A 16,920-nucleotide genomic window follows, 5' to 3' on the forward strand; every position below is an offset into this window, starting at 1 on the left:
GTTGATATCATCAAATCAAGATTTGGTGAAACCTTATACTTACTACCAAGATTAGACATTTTGCAATAACACAACCAATTAAAGAAACCAACTTTGATCTCATTCACAAAACCCTTTTATATTTCATTAATCAATCAACATAGCTACATTTAAATAACCCTAAACTTAAAACCCTAAACAACTAAAACCTGAAATGTGGGAAATTTACTACCAAAACAGTATAAACCCTAAAATCCAAAAAAATCTTATGTGGCCTTCAAATTTCGAAGACTAAGTTTTGCATTTCTTTTTTGAAGTAAAGCTTTCATAAATAAACGACCACAAGTATCCTTACAGAGTTATAGGTAGCAAACGTAAACAAACGGATACAACAAGCGTAAGTTAACTGAAAGGACTAATAAGCAACTAGCCTATGTCTAAGGTGTTGAAGCTGATGAGCCTCCATATTGCAAATACGGGGACAAAAAAGTAATTCTACCGTGTTGCGACAAGCTTCCACTTAACGCTTTTATATCCCTATATAATCGCCACGAAGGGGTCGCTTCATCATCTGAAAGCATTTCGACCATAGATTTGGAAGCTCCTTCTATGATATAAGTGGCTGAGCCCATCTCTCTGCTCAGTTCAAACCCTAGTGCAAAGCCTCTCATTTCACTGTGTAATGGAGACACTGCCAAAGACCTAGTCGATTTCCATCCCAAAATTTCTCCCTTTTCATTTTTACCTATGGCTAGGGGTGGGAATCGGTCCGGACGGGCGGGAATCGGACACTAACTTAACTGGTCCGGGTGGAACGGGCACAAGTCCTAAGTGTCCACTCGGGCATCTGGACAAAACGAACGGACATTTCGGATTTTTCTCCAACAAAGTGCCCGTCCGTGACCGTTTTGATAATCGGGCAAACCGGGTAACGGTCACTCGGGCACCGGTCACTAATGAACAAATAAAGATTTTTTTATTCGAAATTAAGTCGGTTTAGTAGTTAAATATAACTTTCTAAACTCCCGCTTTAAAATTACAAAAAGTAAATGAATTCAAAATTAAAAGATAATTGTTGAGATTTCTCATAGATTACGATCGGTTTTTTTCTTCTTCTCATGGATTACGATCGGTATATTGTGGTTTCTTGGGTTATTGATGAGATTTAGAGAATTTGGAGGAGCGAGACTGGAGAAGTAAAGAGGCGATGACAAGATGAAGAAAAGGGACATGACTGTTTATTATTTTGTGAAGGGTCGTGGATTAAGATTGACCGTTAAATAAATGTTAGATTTAACTTCACATTAGATGAAAAGTTAACGCCGTTATGTAAATGTAACGGTGTTACCTCAAGTAATCCGATGGACGTTATTGCTCCACATAGATGGCTAAAATCTATTGATAAAACTTGCCTAATCTCACATTTGTTTTATAAAAAAATAACTTATTCAGTTCATTTTCTTCCCTTTTTATTTCTTCTGACTTTTGATTTTCACCGGACAATGAAGAGGCGTTGCCGATTGATAGAACTTGTTTAACCCTTTAGATGATTGCACTGGAAGTGACTACAATGCATTGTAGTGGCACAACATTAGTGCACTAAAATGACCAATTTATCAACTATTTTAATGGGATCACTTTGTTTGATCTAATAATTTAGAAGAAATTTGAAGTTACCTAAGAAATCTAGAAAAATAATAGTGAATGTCTTAATTTGTTACTTGTTACTTTTGCGAATTAGTGTCAAAATTGTATAAAGTTTACTTAAATATAACCATAAATTTTTATGTAATGTAGATAGAATTAACGGTGTTAAAGCTTAACGGCGTTAAAACTTAACTAGTCAATCCTAGTCCACGACCCCTTTGCAAAATAATAAACGGTCACGACACTTTCGCAAAACCCGATACTTATGTACGACCCTTTCGCAAAATAACTCATAAATTTTTACTCTTAAAATCTAACGGTTGTAGCTAACGCTACAAATCTAAAGGCTTAAAATCAATCATATAGACGGGCGGGTATAACGGGTAGGATAAACAGACGTGTTCGGTCAGGCAGACTATATAAATGGGCAGACTCGGTCGGACCACCGGGTAAGGACCTATGCCTGTGTCGTCCGCTTAAGCTCTTTCAGTCGGGCAGGTACGGACAGATTCGGGCAACTCAATATTGTACTTTAGACCCTTTAATTTATTTAACTCATAAGTACTCATATTTGAATTTTTTTTGTGTTTCTCTTGTTCTCAAGATCATTTGAATTGGTTTTTAATATTAGTAGAGGTAATTAAAATTAATTAATAATTGCCATGAGTACTTGTGGGTTGCCTACTTAGGTTAGGTGAGGTTAACTAGAGGGTAAAATAGTATTTTTCTCTCTTGTATTGTTACATCAAATTTTTTCTTGAAAAAGGGAGTCCAAACAGCAAGTCAATTATACGAAAGGGGGTGCAAATAGCAAATCTCCCACGTGGATGTAAAGTATTATTTAAACTTTACACTTTGGTCCACGATTATACCGTGTTTACGGTTAAGTCCCTGCTGAAAAATGATCTACAATATTAATCCTCTAGCCGTTCAGATTATATGAGAAAAAATAAACCCACACCTAACTAATCTTGCCATCTCTCTCTCTCTCAGTAGAATCCTAACAGACTGCTATCTACCTCTCTCTCCAAAAAAAACTCAAATACTCAACCGAGTTGGTAAGATTCAAGGTGATTATCAATTCCCTCTGTTAAACGCAAGATGGAGTAGCTTGTAATGCAACATCTCCTCAAATTTCAAAAAATTTACTGAGGTAAAATTTTAGGGTCTTTCGTGAACTTTCTAATCAGACCGTGTGTATAAATCTAATTTCTTGTTTAGTAATTATATAAATCTAATCTTATTTCTGTTGAAATGCATAAATCTAATCTTGCTAATGAAATGTAGTTTTGTGTAGATATTATTGGCAGTGACGTGGCTGAGATTTTGAGGGTCCGGTGCGAACTTTTAAATGGGGCCCTTCGTATGGTGTAAGAACCGATTTTTTTTATATACGATATATTAGTAAAATATCTAAACAGTTTATCAGAAGAAAATATTATCATGACAAAAATACATTAAGTAAAAATATTAATGCATGAATAATTACATAATACTATTAAGAATATTAATAATAATAGATGTAAGTAAATAAATCTATGAACACAATTTAACTGAACATTTGAAAAATATAATTATATGAATAAAAAAAATACTCATAACAAATAAGTATGACTTCGAACCCAATGCAACACGTAAAACCTATTCTTCTTTACTCTTCATTTTGTTGATCTCCGTTGAAAATTTCGGCGAGGTTATAATATTTTCTTTCGTAACATGTGAAATTTCAAGTTTTAGTTTTAGAGAGTTTTATGTAAATGAGCTTCAAGAATGTCTAAACTATAGGAAACTTCACTTGCAAATGATATTGAAATAAAAAAGATTTTTTTTTTTTTTAGACATGTAACAAATAGATTAGAACTTTGTAACTGATTATTTTAATGTAGGATTACTTTTCTCAAAAAAAAAAATTATTCAACCCCACTTTTCGTGCATAACTAAAGAGAAGAGAAGGTTATTCCAAAAAAAAACTAATGGTGTGTTTGGATGGCGGAATCATGAATCCGCGGATTCATGAGTCCTTGGAATTCATGATTCCACGGATTCATGAATCCAAGTAATATATTTTGGCTTGTTTGGCAATTAAGAATCCTATGATTTATTATTATTTGAGTATTTGTAAACGTCTTTAGAAAAAATATGATTTTTGAAAAAAATAATAATTTTGAAAAAAAATAATGATTTTGTAAAAGGAAATATTTTTTTGTTGATTTTAAGTTTGAAATTTAGGTTCATTAATCCAAAATCCTAGCAAATCCTAGGGGGTAGGGTGGGATTTTGGTCCAATACAAATTTTGGAATTAGGAATCCTTAGGATTCAAGAGTCCTAGGATTCTTGGTAGCCAAACAGACCAAGGATTCATGATTCCTACCAAATTCCACTTTTGATTGGAATCCTACTTAGGAATCCTGCAACCAAACACACCATAAAGTGAACGTAAATTCTATTCAGTCCCCTATTTGTGCCAACTGAAACATTTGCTCTCATATTTTCACAACATACCAAGATGATCCCCGAGACAATGTTTTTTTGGTCAACTTTGACGTTGATTCAGTTTTATCAAAATTTCTCCTCCTGTCTTTTCCCTCAATCTTCTTGGGCAGAAACAATTATTGACAAACACTTACTCTTGGGCGGAAACAATTATTGAGAAACACTTATTCGATCATCTGCCAACGACCTTTATAACTAGTAAATTAATTTTCTTTTGCCAACCTCTTTTTTTCTTTTTTTTCCTTCCACCACCATCTCCTTCCCCATCTTCTTCCCGGTCTCTTTCACCATCTTCTCTCTAGGAAAGCCGATATTAGGATTTGGAAAGAAACACTTGTCCGGAGTTTCACCAAGCATCACATGAAAGCCTCAGCGGGTTCCCAACCAACACAACTTTGTGAATATTTCCCAAACATCTCTAATTTAAACGGTTCATCACTCAAATGAAACATATCAGTCATATATTTCATTACTTTAACTAAGAAATCACTGATTTAGATAAAAACTAAAGTGGGTTCTAGTGATTTTTGTCTGAATAAGAGAGAAGATCTAGAGATGAAGATGGTGAATGAGATGTTAGGGATGGTGAAAGTGAAAGGAAGAAATGTTCTCTATAACAAGTAAAAAATCACAATTGTTTGAAGTTTAGAATACTAACTTTTCAATTGTGGTTTCTAATTAAGGGCTCCTCTTCCCCCATCCCCTGCCGGAGAAAAGCCTCTCTAGCCTCAGCTAGATTGGAACCAGCAAACCGGAGATACAACATCAGAAAAGATAAAGATACTATATCGGACCATTAAAGGATATTCTCTCTGAATCTTGTCTGGCCAGGGATTCATTCACCTCCAATTGGTACTCATTTGTACCTGTCTAATGAGATCCTAGCCCAATCATCTGTACCTATCTCTCTATCTAGGGCTATCTCTATCCCTCTGTATTGGATTATCTCATCCATGAATGTCTCTAGTCACAACCTATAGTTTATATCATCAAATCAAGATTTGGTGAAGTGAAACCTTATTTATATTTACTACCAAGATTAGACATTTTGCAATAACTAAACCAATTAAAGAACCAAACTTTGATCTCATTCACAAAACCCTTTTATATTTCATTAGTCGATCAACATAACTACATTTCAAAGAAACTTAAAACCCTAAAACAACTAAAACCTGAAATGTAGGAAATTTACTACCAAAACAGTATAAACCCTAGAAAAAAAAAAAGATAAGAGAAAAAAGACAAATCAATTGAAACCCTAATAACTATTCATCATCAGCACCAGCAGCAGATTTTGAAGATCCAGTCTTCTTTGGCAACAAAAGACTATGAATATTAGGCATAACTCCACCATTAGCAATCGTCACTGCACCAAGTAATTTACTCAATTCTTCGTCATTCCTCACAGCCAATTGTATATGCCTTGGAACAATTCTTGTTTTCTTATTATCTCTTGCTGCGTTTCCAGCCAATTCCAAAACCTAAAAAATCAAACACATTCAGAAAAACCCTAATTAGAACCTCAATCCCTAAAATTATAACAAGAACATTCAAAACCCTAATTAGAACCTCAATCCTTATTAAAACAAGGGTATTCAAAACCCCCAAATAGAAAACACGAAAAAACCCTAATTAGAACCTCAATCTCTAAAGTTAAAACAAGACTATTCAAACCCCTAATTAGAACCTAAATCCTTATTAAAACAAGGGTATTCAAAACCCTAAATAGAAAACACGAAGAAAACCCTAATTTACCTCTGCGGCAAGGTATTCAAGAACAGCAGCGAGATAGACTGGAGCACCGGCACCGACTCGTTCAGCGTACTTGCCGGCTTTGAGAAATCGAGCGATTCTACCCACCGGAAATTGAAGACCGGCTTTGCTACTACGAGAGGATCCTTTCTTCACGGCACCTGACCCAATCGATTTTCCCCTTCCGGCCATTTTCGAAGATTGAAGAGAGAGAAAGTAGAGAGAGAGAAACTAGAGAGATATAAAGAGCGAGAGAGAAAAAGAGAGACTGAGGGCTGAATAAATCTTGTCTTGTATTTATACTTGTGGTTGATAATAATGAGCCAATAGAAATTAAGGACATGGATCGAGATCTATGTCCGTTGAATTAAATTTGTTTGAACGGTTAGATGAAGGTTCTAAGTTTCGTGGTTTAGGTTTTGTTCAGGAGGACGGAACTGCCCTCCAACCTATTTCCCGCCTGTTTTTAGCTTGCAATTATTTGCTTGTTACTATAATGACGGGACTACCCTTACCTCGAATGAATCAAGATCACGTGAAAGACACCTGATAGATGATCCTGACCGTCAACTCATGAACTTGCCCATGTTTTCCCGCAAAGGCGCAAACCATAGTTGCCTCGTCGGCGAGACTGCCACGTCATGCTGCCACCTCACTTAAATTTGCCCAAGATCTAGGGAGATTTGCTGTTTGGACTAATTGACTTGCTGTCTGGGCTCCCTTTTTCCATAGTTGCATTTTGGACTCCCTTTTAACGGAATCACCCGAGAATATTCCATCTCTAAAATTATACTTTAAATAATTACAAGTTTACCCTTATATAATCAATATTGCACTTTGGACCCCTAGTTTATTTAAGTCATCTTCTTCTTGTCTCTTTAACTCATCTCTCTCATTTGCTTCTATATATAAATGACTTCAAAATCAACATCAATTAAACACTAAAAACAATCTTCTACCATTAAACAAACTAGATCTTGTTAACATTACAAAAAGAACATACACAAATTAGTTCAAAATCAATCTCAACGAGCACTAAGCAAATCAAAATCAAGATTTCAAAGATGAATAATTCAATCTGACAAAATTCTAGCAATAACATAATCAATTGACACAAAATGAATCGGAATTTAGAAGCACCTGAAACAACTTCACGAGTAAACCTGATATTATAGACGAAAAGGTTTTGTAATCAAGAAGAACAGTGATAGGATGATCTCGTGACCGTAGTCCAGGTGCTAACATCCATGACTGTAAAAGAGTAGTAGTAGAGACTGCGACGACGACGGTTGGTAATCGAATTTAGGATGAAATTACGCTGGTTAGGGTTCACCGAACTTAGAGGAAAATTAAAATGAGAAGACAATTTAGAAGAAGGCCCGATTAGAAATAATTTTCTCACAGATGATGATGATAAGATCTTTGACAATAACAACATCAGCACTTAATTCTTCTTTTATCTATTCAACAAATTAAGAATAAAAAAGAATGAAAACATAAAGTGAATCTTTTCCATGGATTGAATAGGGGGTGGGGGGTTGATTGAGCCATAACTAATGATCAGAAGGGAAACAAGAGCAAGAAGACAATATCGGAACATTCCTTTTCTAGTATTTGCAAGCAGCGCAAGCATGGCTGGTGTCACCATTAACAGTCATCTCCATTACTCCATAAACTATTTGCAAGCAACGCAAGCATGACTGGTGTCACCACTAACGGTCATCTCCATTACTCCATAAACCCCTCTTTCTCTGTTTTTTTTCAAGAAGAAACCAATTTTTTTTTTTTTTGTTGAAATAAGAAGAAACCAATTAATGGCATCAAAGGAGGGGAGGGGAGTAAAGTAAGAAAAGAAGGCTAGAGAGAGAAAAAAGACATGTGTGATTGAATTTGGGTGGGTGGTAAAAATGGAGAATTTTTTAACCTGGTTGTCTTTCTTTCATTTTTTTCTTTTTTTCCTTAGCTTGTTAAAAATGTCAATAATAAGAAGAAGAAGGGTAAAATAGTATTTCCATTGTTTTGTGGGTTTGGAAATGTTATAATTAACATTTTTTGAAGAAAAGGGAGTCCAAAATGCAACTCTGGGAAAAGGGAGTCTAAACAGCAAGTCAATTATAAGAAAGGGGGTCCAAACAGCAAATCTCCCCAAGATCTATAACTAATTGGAGGTAAGAATTGGATGTATGAAGGGCCAAATGTAACGACATACGTAGATCGTAGTCGACTTCCAAACAGAAAAAGATATTCTCGACATAAACCATGAAGACATTAGAACATAAGATCCATCTCCAAAACTTATATCAACCAATCTAGCCTAACACAACCCCCATTTTGCAAAATGAGATAAAGAAAAGGAATTTACTGATAAAAATATGAGAAGGATACGATGAGAAAAACCTAAATCATCACCGATTTTGTATAGGACAATGTTGTCAAAAGACTACAACATATGTGTTGAAATCAGTGCAAATTTTAGCTAGATTTTGACTCGTCAAACTAAGCAATGGAGTGTTCCATGGTGTTCGTCACGTCAAACTCTTCAATTTAGAGCCAAAATCGCCCTCCAAGATGAATAAGATTTTCACGTTTGAAGTTCGGACGAGTTTCAGTTATGTTAGGGACTAAACCAGCAAAGAGAAAAAATCTGTTTGAGGTGGGCAATCATAAAATTGTGCGCGTCTAATGCGCTCGATCGAACCGCCCACTTTCTTACTTCAGGCATCTTTTAGAAGGCCCTGATTGCGCCCAATCCAACAGTCTTAGATCATTCTGTTTCGGGTGGATGTGTGAGACCTCAATGGTCTCCATACAACGCCCAATCGTTTTATCTGTCGGTCTGATTTCGAAATTGATCTGAGGGATCACATTCCCTCTGTGATTTTGAGCAAGATCCGACACTCTAGGAAGTTGCCGACCAAGATCAAATTATAACCAACTTCTTTTTGAAGAGATGTGTCTCTAATAAAGGTACCTATTCAATTCATATAAATTGAACCCAAAACAAGTCCAAATTCCATTTTGTTTTCTCATGTACATTCAACACTAAAAGCTCTATATTCCTATCCGTCAGGAATATGATTCAACGGTGAAAGGTTCCTGTATGTTTGGAATATAACCTTAATGAGAACGGGGAAGGATTCTTTTCAATCTTTGCTTCTCTTCTTAAATATTAAGCATTCCATGTCTGTCTGGAATATAAACCTTAATTTAGAAGATGAAAATCAAGAGCGTTATATCGAAGGAGTATTTCTAGTGTATCTGATGATAATTCTATTGAATCTAGAAGTTGGAGTTGGGAGCATCATATAGTGCCTACATAAACCAAAGTTAGGAGTTATCACGAAACCAAGTCAGCAATCAAGAGTTAATTAGAAATCAAGTCAAGAAATCCAAGTCACAATAAGTTACAGAGTTTATATTGCTTACGGAAGTTCGTCCGCTTTGAGAGTCGTGAAATACCATCACAACCCTGAAAGGAATTCGTTGGATCCTGAGAGATACGCACCTAACTATTGGTGTTGTTACAAGGGTGTAAATTGTCTTAAGAAAGGATAAATTATTATCTCCTCGAGGTAATCCACTTTATGTCTGAATGAACGTTGACTGTCAGGCAACGACGTTATCGATCTCTCTAATAATTAGAGAAATGTCGATTATGGTTTGAATACAACGAAAAACTTTGTTCGACGAAACAAAAAGAGTGGTAACTTGAAAAATAGACAGATTATTTTGTTTCGACTTAGAACAGAAACTCGAATTTTAATGACTAAACCATAGAATATAGAGTGAAAACTCGAATCCAACTACAAAAACGACAATATGAAGACGGTTTAAAGTCACTAAAACATAACAAACCAATAAGGCTTCATTAGACTTCCACATATAGTCAAATCATGGAAAATTATGATCTTTGAGATGGAGTATGCATGACATCACATTTGGTCTCACACTAGCCTTTGGAGGTATGTCGATCTCAAAGACAACCCAACATTTTCTAGTTAGCAACATCTCATGTATATAAAAACCAATTGTTGTTAACCAAAAGGGTACAAACTCATGTATATAAAAACCAAGGGAAGTTTTAAAGGGGCCTCTCGTTTTTGTTAAAAGGACCCCTCTCGTGAATTCGGTGCTAGTCCACCGAATTCACAAAAATAGGCTAGTGGAGTGAATTTCGGTGAGCTCGCACCGAATAAGCTCTGGTGAATTCGGTGGGCTCGCACCGAATAGTCTCTTGAGAATTCGGTAGACTCGCACCGAATTCACAAGGAGGGGCCTTTTAACAAAAACGGGGGGCCCTTTAAAATTTCCCAAAAACCAATTGTTGTTAACCAAAAAATCTTCAACAAAAAAAAAAGAGGGTACAAAATCTAATCGAAGAAAGTCCATTTATTTGAGAAATAAAAAATCCCCAAATTCCTTTTTCAACTCTCACAAGAGAAACTCAAGGAGTTTTTTCTTTCCCTTTTATTCCCCATAACAATTGAATAAACATCAAAAATGCTGTCCAGTTTATTCAATTTTAATGAAATAAACTCAGTGGAAAGTCAAACACATGCATAAACTCTACACCAGTTAAAGATAATTCTTGTAACTATTGAAGTTTAATAAAGAAATAAACAAATATAAAAACAGTCAGACAAATAGAATATCCTATATTCAGACTCTGGATCAATTTAAAAGAGGAACAAAATTATAAACATTAATGTATGCCGATATTAACAAGCGTAAGAAATCATAAATGTTAATAGCCTCGTGCGGCTACTTATAAGAAGATAAATACTTACTCGTTAAATACACAAACAAATACTCATGTTACATAAGTATAGATAAATTTAATTTGGAGTTCGAATCAAATTCAGAATTCAACTCAGAAGTTGATGTCGTAACTTCATGCAAAAATATACGAATTGTACTACTACTAATGCTTCGAAAAAGACTTCTTTCAACAAAAAAAATCCTTTGAGTAAGACTTCAAATTCAAGATTAAGCAATTGTAGCACTTTCATTTTTTTTGTTCGCATCTTTCCTTATGGATATAACGGTTCTATTTTTAGTTTTTTTTTTCTTTTTCGTTGAAGCTCTTATATTTTTAGTTGAGATGCAAAAGTTTTTTATCAAGCGTAAAACCCATAATTTTTTAACACGTACTTTTTACTATCGGTAAAAATGATATTCATTCGTAAAATGTTACTTGCTAAAAATAGAAAGAGCTTATGGCATATCAGTAAAGTTCATGTTAGGAGAACCCAACCCTCATTTATTGGGTTTGGAAGGATTTATGATAGACGATGATAGAGAAGAGTAAATCCTCACAAAGTCTTAATCCAATTTAAGTAGAAATGGAAAGCTATACAGTAAGATGAGGCGAGGAATCCAATTCAATCTTTTTAAAGTTAAAAATACAAATTATATTTTGTTTGGTGAAAAACTCAACTTGTTTGGTTAAAAACTCAAACAATTTTGTTTTGTTTAGTTTTTTTTTTTGATGAAATATTTTGTTTAGTTAAAACTCTATATTTCGTCACAAGTTGTCGCAAAACCTCTTGCAAGATGTTGCAAAACCTCTTGCAAGTTGTTGCAAACTTCTTGTAAGTTGTTGTAAACCTCTTGCAAATTTTTGCGAGCTGTTGCAAATTACGAAAGAACCTCAAAAGCTGAAGACTAGAAAAAATTGAGTGATTATTTTTCACCAACCAAACTTCATAGGGAGTTTTAACTAAATTTCCCAAAACCATAAGCCCCGGTTCTTTCTCCATAAAATCAGGGTCTTCTAAAATAATAAACATGAATTTTTCTCATCAAGTATGAAGATTCTATTTCGGAATATTTAGAAACAAAAATATAAATTGTGCCGTCACCACATCGAATGAATGAGATTTAGCGTCAAACTCTAAGCAATGATGGAATTTCTTTTCATTTTTGTTGACATATTTCCTCATTTGAATTTTACAGTTCTATTTAAGAGGCAGAGCTTTTTTCTTATTCTAACTCTGAATGACCATAAACGAAACGAAACAAACCTAATTATCATAACACGTACTTACTACGATTAGTACGAACAATAGTAGCATATCACGTACTTTTCAAAAGTACAAAGAAGCTTTGACTTATCTATAATGTTCATGTTACGAGAACGTAATCTTAATGGATTGGACTGTGAAGGATTCCCGATCAAGGGAAGAGAAAAAACAATCCGATGTCGTTAATTGATCCTCGAATATACCCTAACCTAAATGTTAACTTTTTCCCTAAAATGTTAGGATTATAAAAAATCGTCCGAACAATGGGAAGGATGTTCTGTTAGCAGGTGAACTAAGTATGGGAATGCAACGGGTTGCTTTGGAGGATAGGCTGGGACTTACCAGGAAGCGGCTCAAGTGAGGATTTGGTTCATATGTTCCATATAGAATGTCCTACTGGAGAGTGGAAATAGTGTTGTTAAGGAAAAACAATTCTAAATAGAGTACCTTTTTAGAGATTGAATAGCATACAAAGGAGATGCTAATAAATATTTCAAGTATTTTTCGAAAAAATTGGTGGACAAATAAGTTCTAACACAAACTCAATTTCAAGACTTGTAAGAACACCAAAAGCTCATCTTTTGTACTCTCTAGTCCTCATTGCACATACAAGAGAACAAAAAACCCAAATTTCATGAAATTTTCTTCTTCCCATTGGTAAAGAACAACATGCAAAACTTAAAACTACGTGTTAAAAATGGAAAAAACTTATAACTCGCCCACATAATGGAGAATTAGGTATAAAGATAGAGGGAGGGAGAAAAAAATCAGGTTTTGTTCACTCAAAATGTGTTTATTAATCTAGAAAAACCCGATTATTCCATTTTAAAAAGAAATAGAGAACCATAAGCCTTAGTTCTTCTTTCTCCCCCCCTAGTTGGAGATGAACATAATCTTTGGAACACTTCTCTTCATCAAACTTGAAGATGTTAGACGTGTTCTCTTTCTCTAGTTCTCAAATTTGAAATAGCGTAAAAAAAAACCCTAAATTCTTAAAATGTACTTCTTGCTATTCGTAAAACGACATCATTATTTAGAAAAAAAATTACTAATTAAAAGACGAAAGAACTTAAGATCTATCCGTGTAAGTTCATGTAGAGGGCCCCAACCCTAATATTGTTGGATCATATGAGGTATATATAACATGATAAAACAGGTTAACAAGCAATCTCTTTTTAAATTGATCCCCAAAGACACTTCTCTTCCATCTTAAATGAAGAAACCATAAGCCTTAATTCTTTTCCACTCAAAGTAAAGACTTAAACCTAATTTTCTCATAATAAAATCATCAAATTTGAAGATGAAATTTTGCTCACTTTATACAACCATATTTTCTACTGGTTAGAAGAATTTCAAGGAAAGTAAAAAACCAATAATCAAAACCATTAACAAAGAAGAAAATGAATAAAACCAAGCACCAAAGATCATAACCAAGTTCAATATCATTTAGGAAACTAGGGGTTCAACAAAGAAAAACACACAAACAGATACATAATGGCAGATCCATCATCATCATCATCCAATTCAAAAAGGACTACTTTTTAACCTTAAAACATAACTTAAAACATAAATTAAAACCCTAAAATTGCTTAATCCCCAAATCTAAAACCAAGCATGCAAATTACTCCTCCATCTCTTTAGTCTGCTGAGTTCAGTGCTTTCAATACCTCAATTGTCTGCTCCCTCACCAATTCGATCCGCTTCAAATAAACCTCGAGCTCTTGAGTCTGCAACTTCCTCCACTTCTGTTCCAACTCCTCAGCTTTCGATTCCCCAATCAAACTCAAACCCTCTTTGAATAGACTGTTTCCAACCATGGGTAAGTTCTTGTTCTTATCAATCTGCATGGATTCAGTCAGACAAGGGTACAAAGTTTTGTTCTTTGCTTCAGATTCAGGGAGATCCTTCATGGGGGTATCATTGAGAGAGATAGTTTTTGGGGTGGTGGTGATAGCTCTGGATTTGGGTTTCCTAATTCTTTTCCCATTAGATAAAGCTGAATCATCACCACCATTGTTGGATTGAGAAGCTTTCTTACTCTTAGCTTCTTCTTCACCCCAAATTTCCTTCATTAGATCATAACATCTAATGTCATGGGGTTTTGAAAATACAGGATCTCCACCTGATTTTCCCCTTTTGAAATTGTTTTGAAATTTCTTCTTCAACCTTTTGACCTTGTTTGATAATTGAGCTACATTGACATTAAAGTGAAGACTTTTCTTGACAGAATCAAGAAATTCTGGTAAATCAGAGTAAGCATCAATACCTTGTTTTTTGCAGTCACTCATGTGTTTGAGGATGACAATTTCATCATCTTCACTCCACAACCTAGCAAAAGGGTTGTTCTTCACTTCTTCCTGATGATCACCTTCTTCATCGTCATCAGCATCACCACCACCCACTTTCTTCTTCTTTCTCTTTGAATCTTTGTCCGATTTCTCAGACTCAAGTGGGCGTTTTGCAGCGGCACCGGAAGAGGAGGATTTGGGTGGTGGCGCTGCTGCAGCGGTTGGTTTTGTGACAGTTTTCTTAGGTTTAGAAGTTTCAGAAAGGGGTTTAACAGACTTACCGCTACCGCTAGGGTTTCGGCGAACTTCAGAAGGTTTTGATTTCTCGGGCAATTCTTCCTCCTCAGACTCAGACTCCGATTCCTCTCCTTCATCATCAGAAGAAGGGGGTTTCTGAGTTTTTGAAGCTGATTTGGGAATTTCATCAGATTCATCTGATTCAGAGTCGTTTTCACCCGATCCCTTCACTTCCTCTTCCTCCTCTTCTCCTTCCGATTCTTCGGAATCCTCAGATCCGATTTCCTCATCGGAAGCAGCAGCAGGAGGATCTTCGAGAGGAGAACGTTTCGGTGCCATTGTTTTTTTGCCCTAGAAATCAAAACCGGGAAGAAACTCAAAAGACCTGAGGAAAAACTAGGGCTTTTGGTGGTGATATATAGCAGCAGTCGGGCGACCAACACTATGAAGAGTTACGGTTTCTTGTTTCTAGAAGGTGCCGTTTTACTTTCAAATTTAGAAAAACTCCCTGCCTAGTCAGCCATTTATTTTTTTACTTAAAAAAATGTAAGAAAATATTTACCAACAAAAATAGTAATTGACTAAACATTTACCATTTATCAATTTAATATCAATCATGAAGAAAAAATAAGATCTTTTAGATTTAGTATTTTTTGAATTTGTCTATGGTTAAATAACGGTAAGACGGTCCGGTGAGGATCAGTAATGAGTACTCTCAATGTTGAAGTAATAGAAGACGTTACTAGGACATATGCTTTATAGGTTGTAGATGAAGTACTACAAAAGATTATGTTCTTTAGCGGTATCTAAAGACTCATGTTTTTAACGAACTTATCGGATAGCATATGTTTACATAACGGTAAGATGGTCGGGTAATGATTTATGATTAGTATTCTCAATGTTGCAGTAATAGATGACGTTATTAGGGCATATGCTTCATGCGTTGTAGATAAATTACCGTTAAAGATTATGTTGTACAACGGTACCTAACGACTCAAGTTTTTAACGAACTTACCTAATAACGTTTCATAAATTAATATGAGCCATATTGAGATTACTTCAGAAACTTCTGACTACTGGCAAATGAGTTAAAAATTTGCGTTTGTGGTTTCAGGTTTAGTCCGTTCATAAATTTTTGTAACGTTATTCAACGGTTGTTCAGTTTTAGTTAAGAAATATTAACGAACTTACCGAACAACGTCTAAGAAGAGTCATAATGAGATTACTTCTGAAACTTCTAACTACCGTACAACTTTAAAAGGTTGCGTTTATTTTTCCACTTTTAACTGGGGCATAATTTTTGTAATAATATTTAATGGTCATTCGGTTCTAACGAGGAAATATTAGAATTAACGAAATAGTTAGGTCGGGTTTACTTAACTAAAATTAAACAATATTTTTGACTTATAACGCGCTTTTAGACAGAAATTGATTTCCTTCGCGGAACGTCAACTCTGTCTTAGTAATTCTTATCTTCACAATTTGTTTGTTGTAAGTAAGGGTTTTTTTTTTTTGTCGTTGAACGTTGTTGCAAGTAAGGTTAGTAAAAAAATCGGAATCGGTTTACCGCAACCGACATTATTTTAAAGAAATCAATTAGGTAATATTTGACGCATTGAGCTTGCTAAAAGTGAGAAATTGCCAACCATCCTTGGTAAGATTGGTAGGATGAGTCCATCACTTTTTGATGTAATGGTTGGACACCTCTCTTAAGCTTATAAAGTCGTGGGATCGAGTCTCGGTGGAAGCAGTTGCCATCAAAATTTATCCTATGTAATTTAGGCTATAATAATATAATACTTTGTCGGGCTTTCGACCTCTTTGTTGTCGGACTTTAGGTCTCTTTCATTCTCGGTTTAAATTAGACGGTTATCGTGATTATTACATCTCCATGATGCATCAATGCCTTATAACGACTAACATAGGTCGTAAATGAATTCTCAAAAAAAAGATTGATAGGAGGTTTAGTCTTCCACTTTTAAGATCACAGGTTCGAAGCACACTCACAGTACAAAAAAAAATAAGAAAATTTGATTACTTCAAATATGTTTTAAGAGGTGAATGGACTACATAGAATTCTCATTATTACTATTGATTTATTAGGGTTAATGTTAGCTGTATCGGTATGACATATTGTAATTTTGATTGGACGTTTATATCCATCAAAAGTTAGATTTGACCATCTAAGTCCCTTTTGGTAACGAAGTACTTTTTCACCAAGTAGATATTATTACGAATATTCATCGTTCCTTAAAAAGAACATTATATGAATACGTAATAGTACACAAAGCGTCATAATGCGTAAAAATCAACAAACCAGGGTCATACATCTTCTGATGTTGAATTGACATATTCTTTATTACACGCCCTGAATAGACAAGTATACCTCGGGTCTGGATAATTTACATATTTAGTGTTGATACGAGAGACACATTTGTTGAACTTGTGGGTGATGGTGCTAGATGTGTGATTTTAGTGGTTATTTTGATTCTCTACATAT

The 16,920-nt window shown here is 34.9% G+C and overlaps 2 protein-coding genes across 2 annotated transcripts; both read right to left on the reverse strand.

Annotated features, from left to right (window-relative positions):
* Positions 1–5,210: 5,210 nt before the first annotated feature.
* LOC147536297 (putative histone H2A.3) lies at positions 5,211–6,567 on the reverse strand. Its single transcript, XM_086641573.1, has 2 exons — positions 5,876–6,567; positions 5,211–5,601 (listed from the first exon to the last, which is right to left on the reverse strand). Exons 1-2 carry the CDS (start codon positions 6,062–6,064, stop codon positions 5,386–5,388), a joined length of 405 nt encoding a protein of 134 aa, XP_086497699.1. The 5' UTR covers positions 6,065–6,567; the 3' UTR covers positions 5,211–5,385.
* A 6,755-nt stretch (positions 6,568–13,322) lies between these two features.
* On the reverse strand, positions 13,323–14,905 carry LOC147536298 (STOREKEEPER protein-like). Its single transcript, XM_086641880.1, has one exon. It carries the CDS (start codon positions 14,757–14,759, stop codon positions 13,533–13,535), a length of 1,227 nt encoding a protein of 408 aa, XP_086498006.1. The 5' UTR covers positions 14,760–14,905; the 3' UTR covers positions 13,323–13,532.
* Between the last annotated feature and the right edge of the window lie 2,015 nt (positions 14,906–16,920).

The sequence above is a fragment of the Eschscholzia californica genome, unplaced genomic scaffold, assembly GCF_041429995.1.
Source record: "Eschscholzia californica isolate CP2 unplaced genomic scaffold, dmEscCali1.0.p SCAF_5, whole genome shotgun sequence".
Classification (NCBI taxonomy): Eukaryota; Viridiplantae; Streptophyta; class Magnoliopsida; order Ranunculales; family Papaveraceae; genus Eschscholzia; species Eschscholzia californica.

Bases quoted from the DNA above. Each gene is read 5' to 3' on its own strand.
- LOC147536297 (XM_086641573.1), bottom strand. From the start codon at position 6,064: ATGGCCGGAAGGGGAAAATCGATTGGGTCAGGTGCCGTGAAGAAAGGA. The intron at 5,602-5,875 runs GTAAATTAGGGT...TTGATTTTTTAG, and splicing joins TTGAATACCTTGCCGCAGAG to GTTTTGGAATTGGCTGGAAA.
- LOC147536298 (XM_086641880.1), bottom strand. From the start codon at position 14,759: ATGGCACCGAAACGTTCTCCTCTCGAAGATCCTCCTGCTGCTGCTTCC.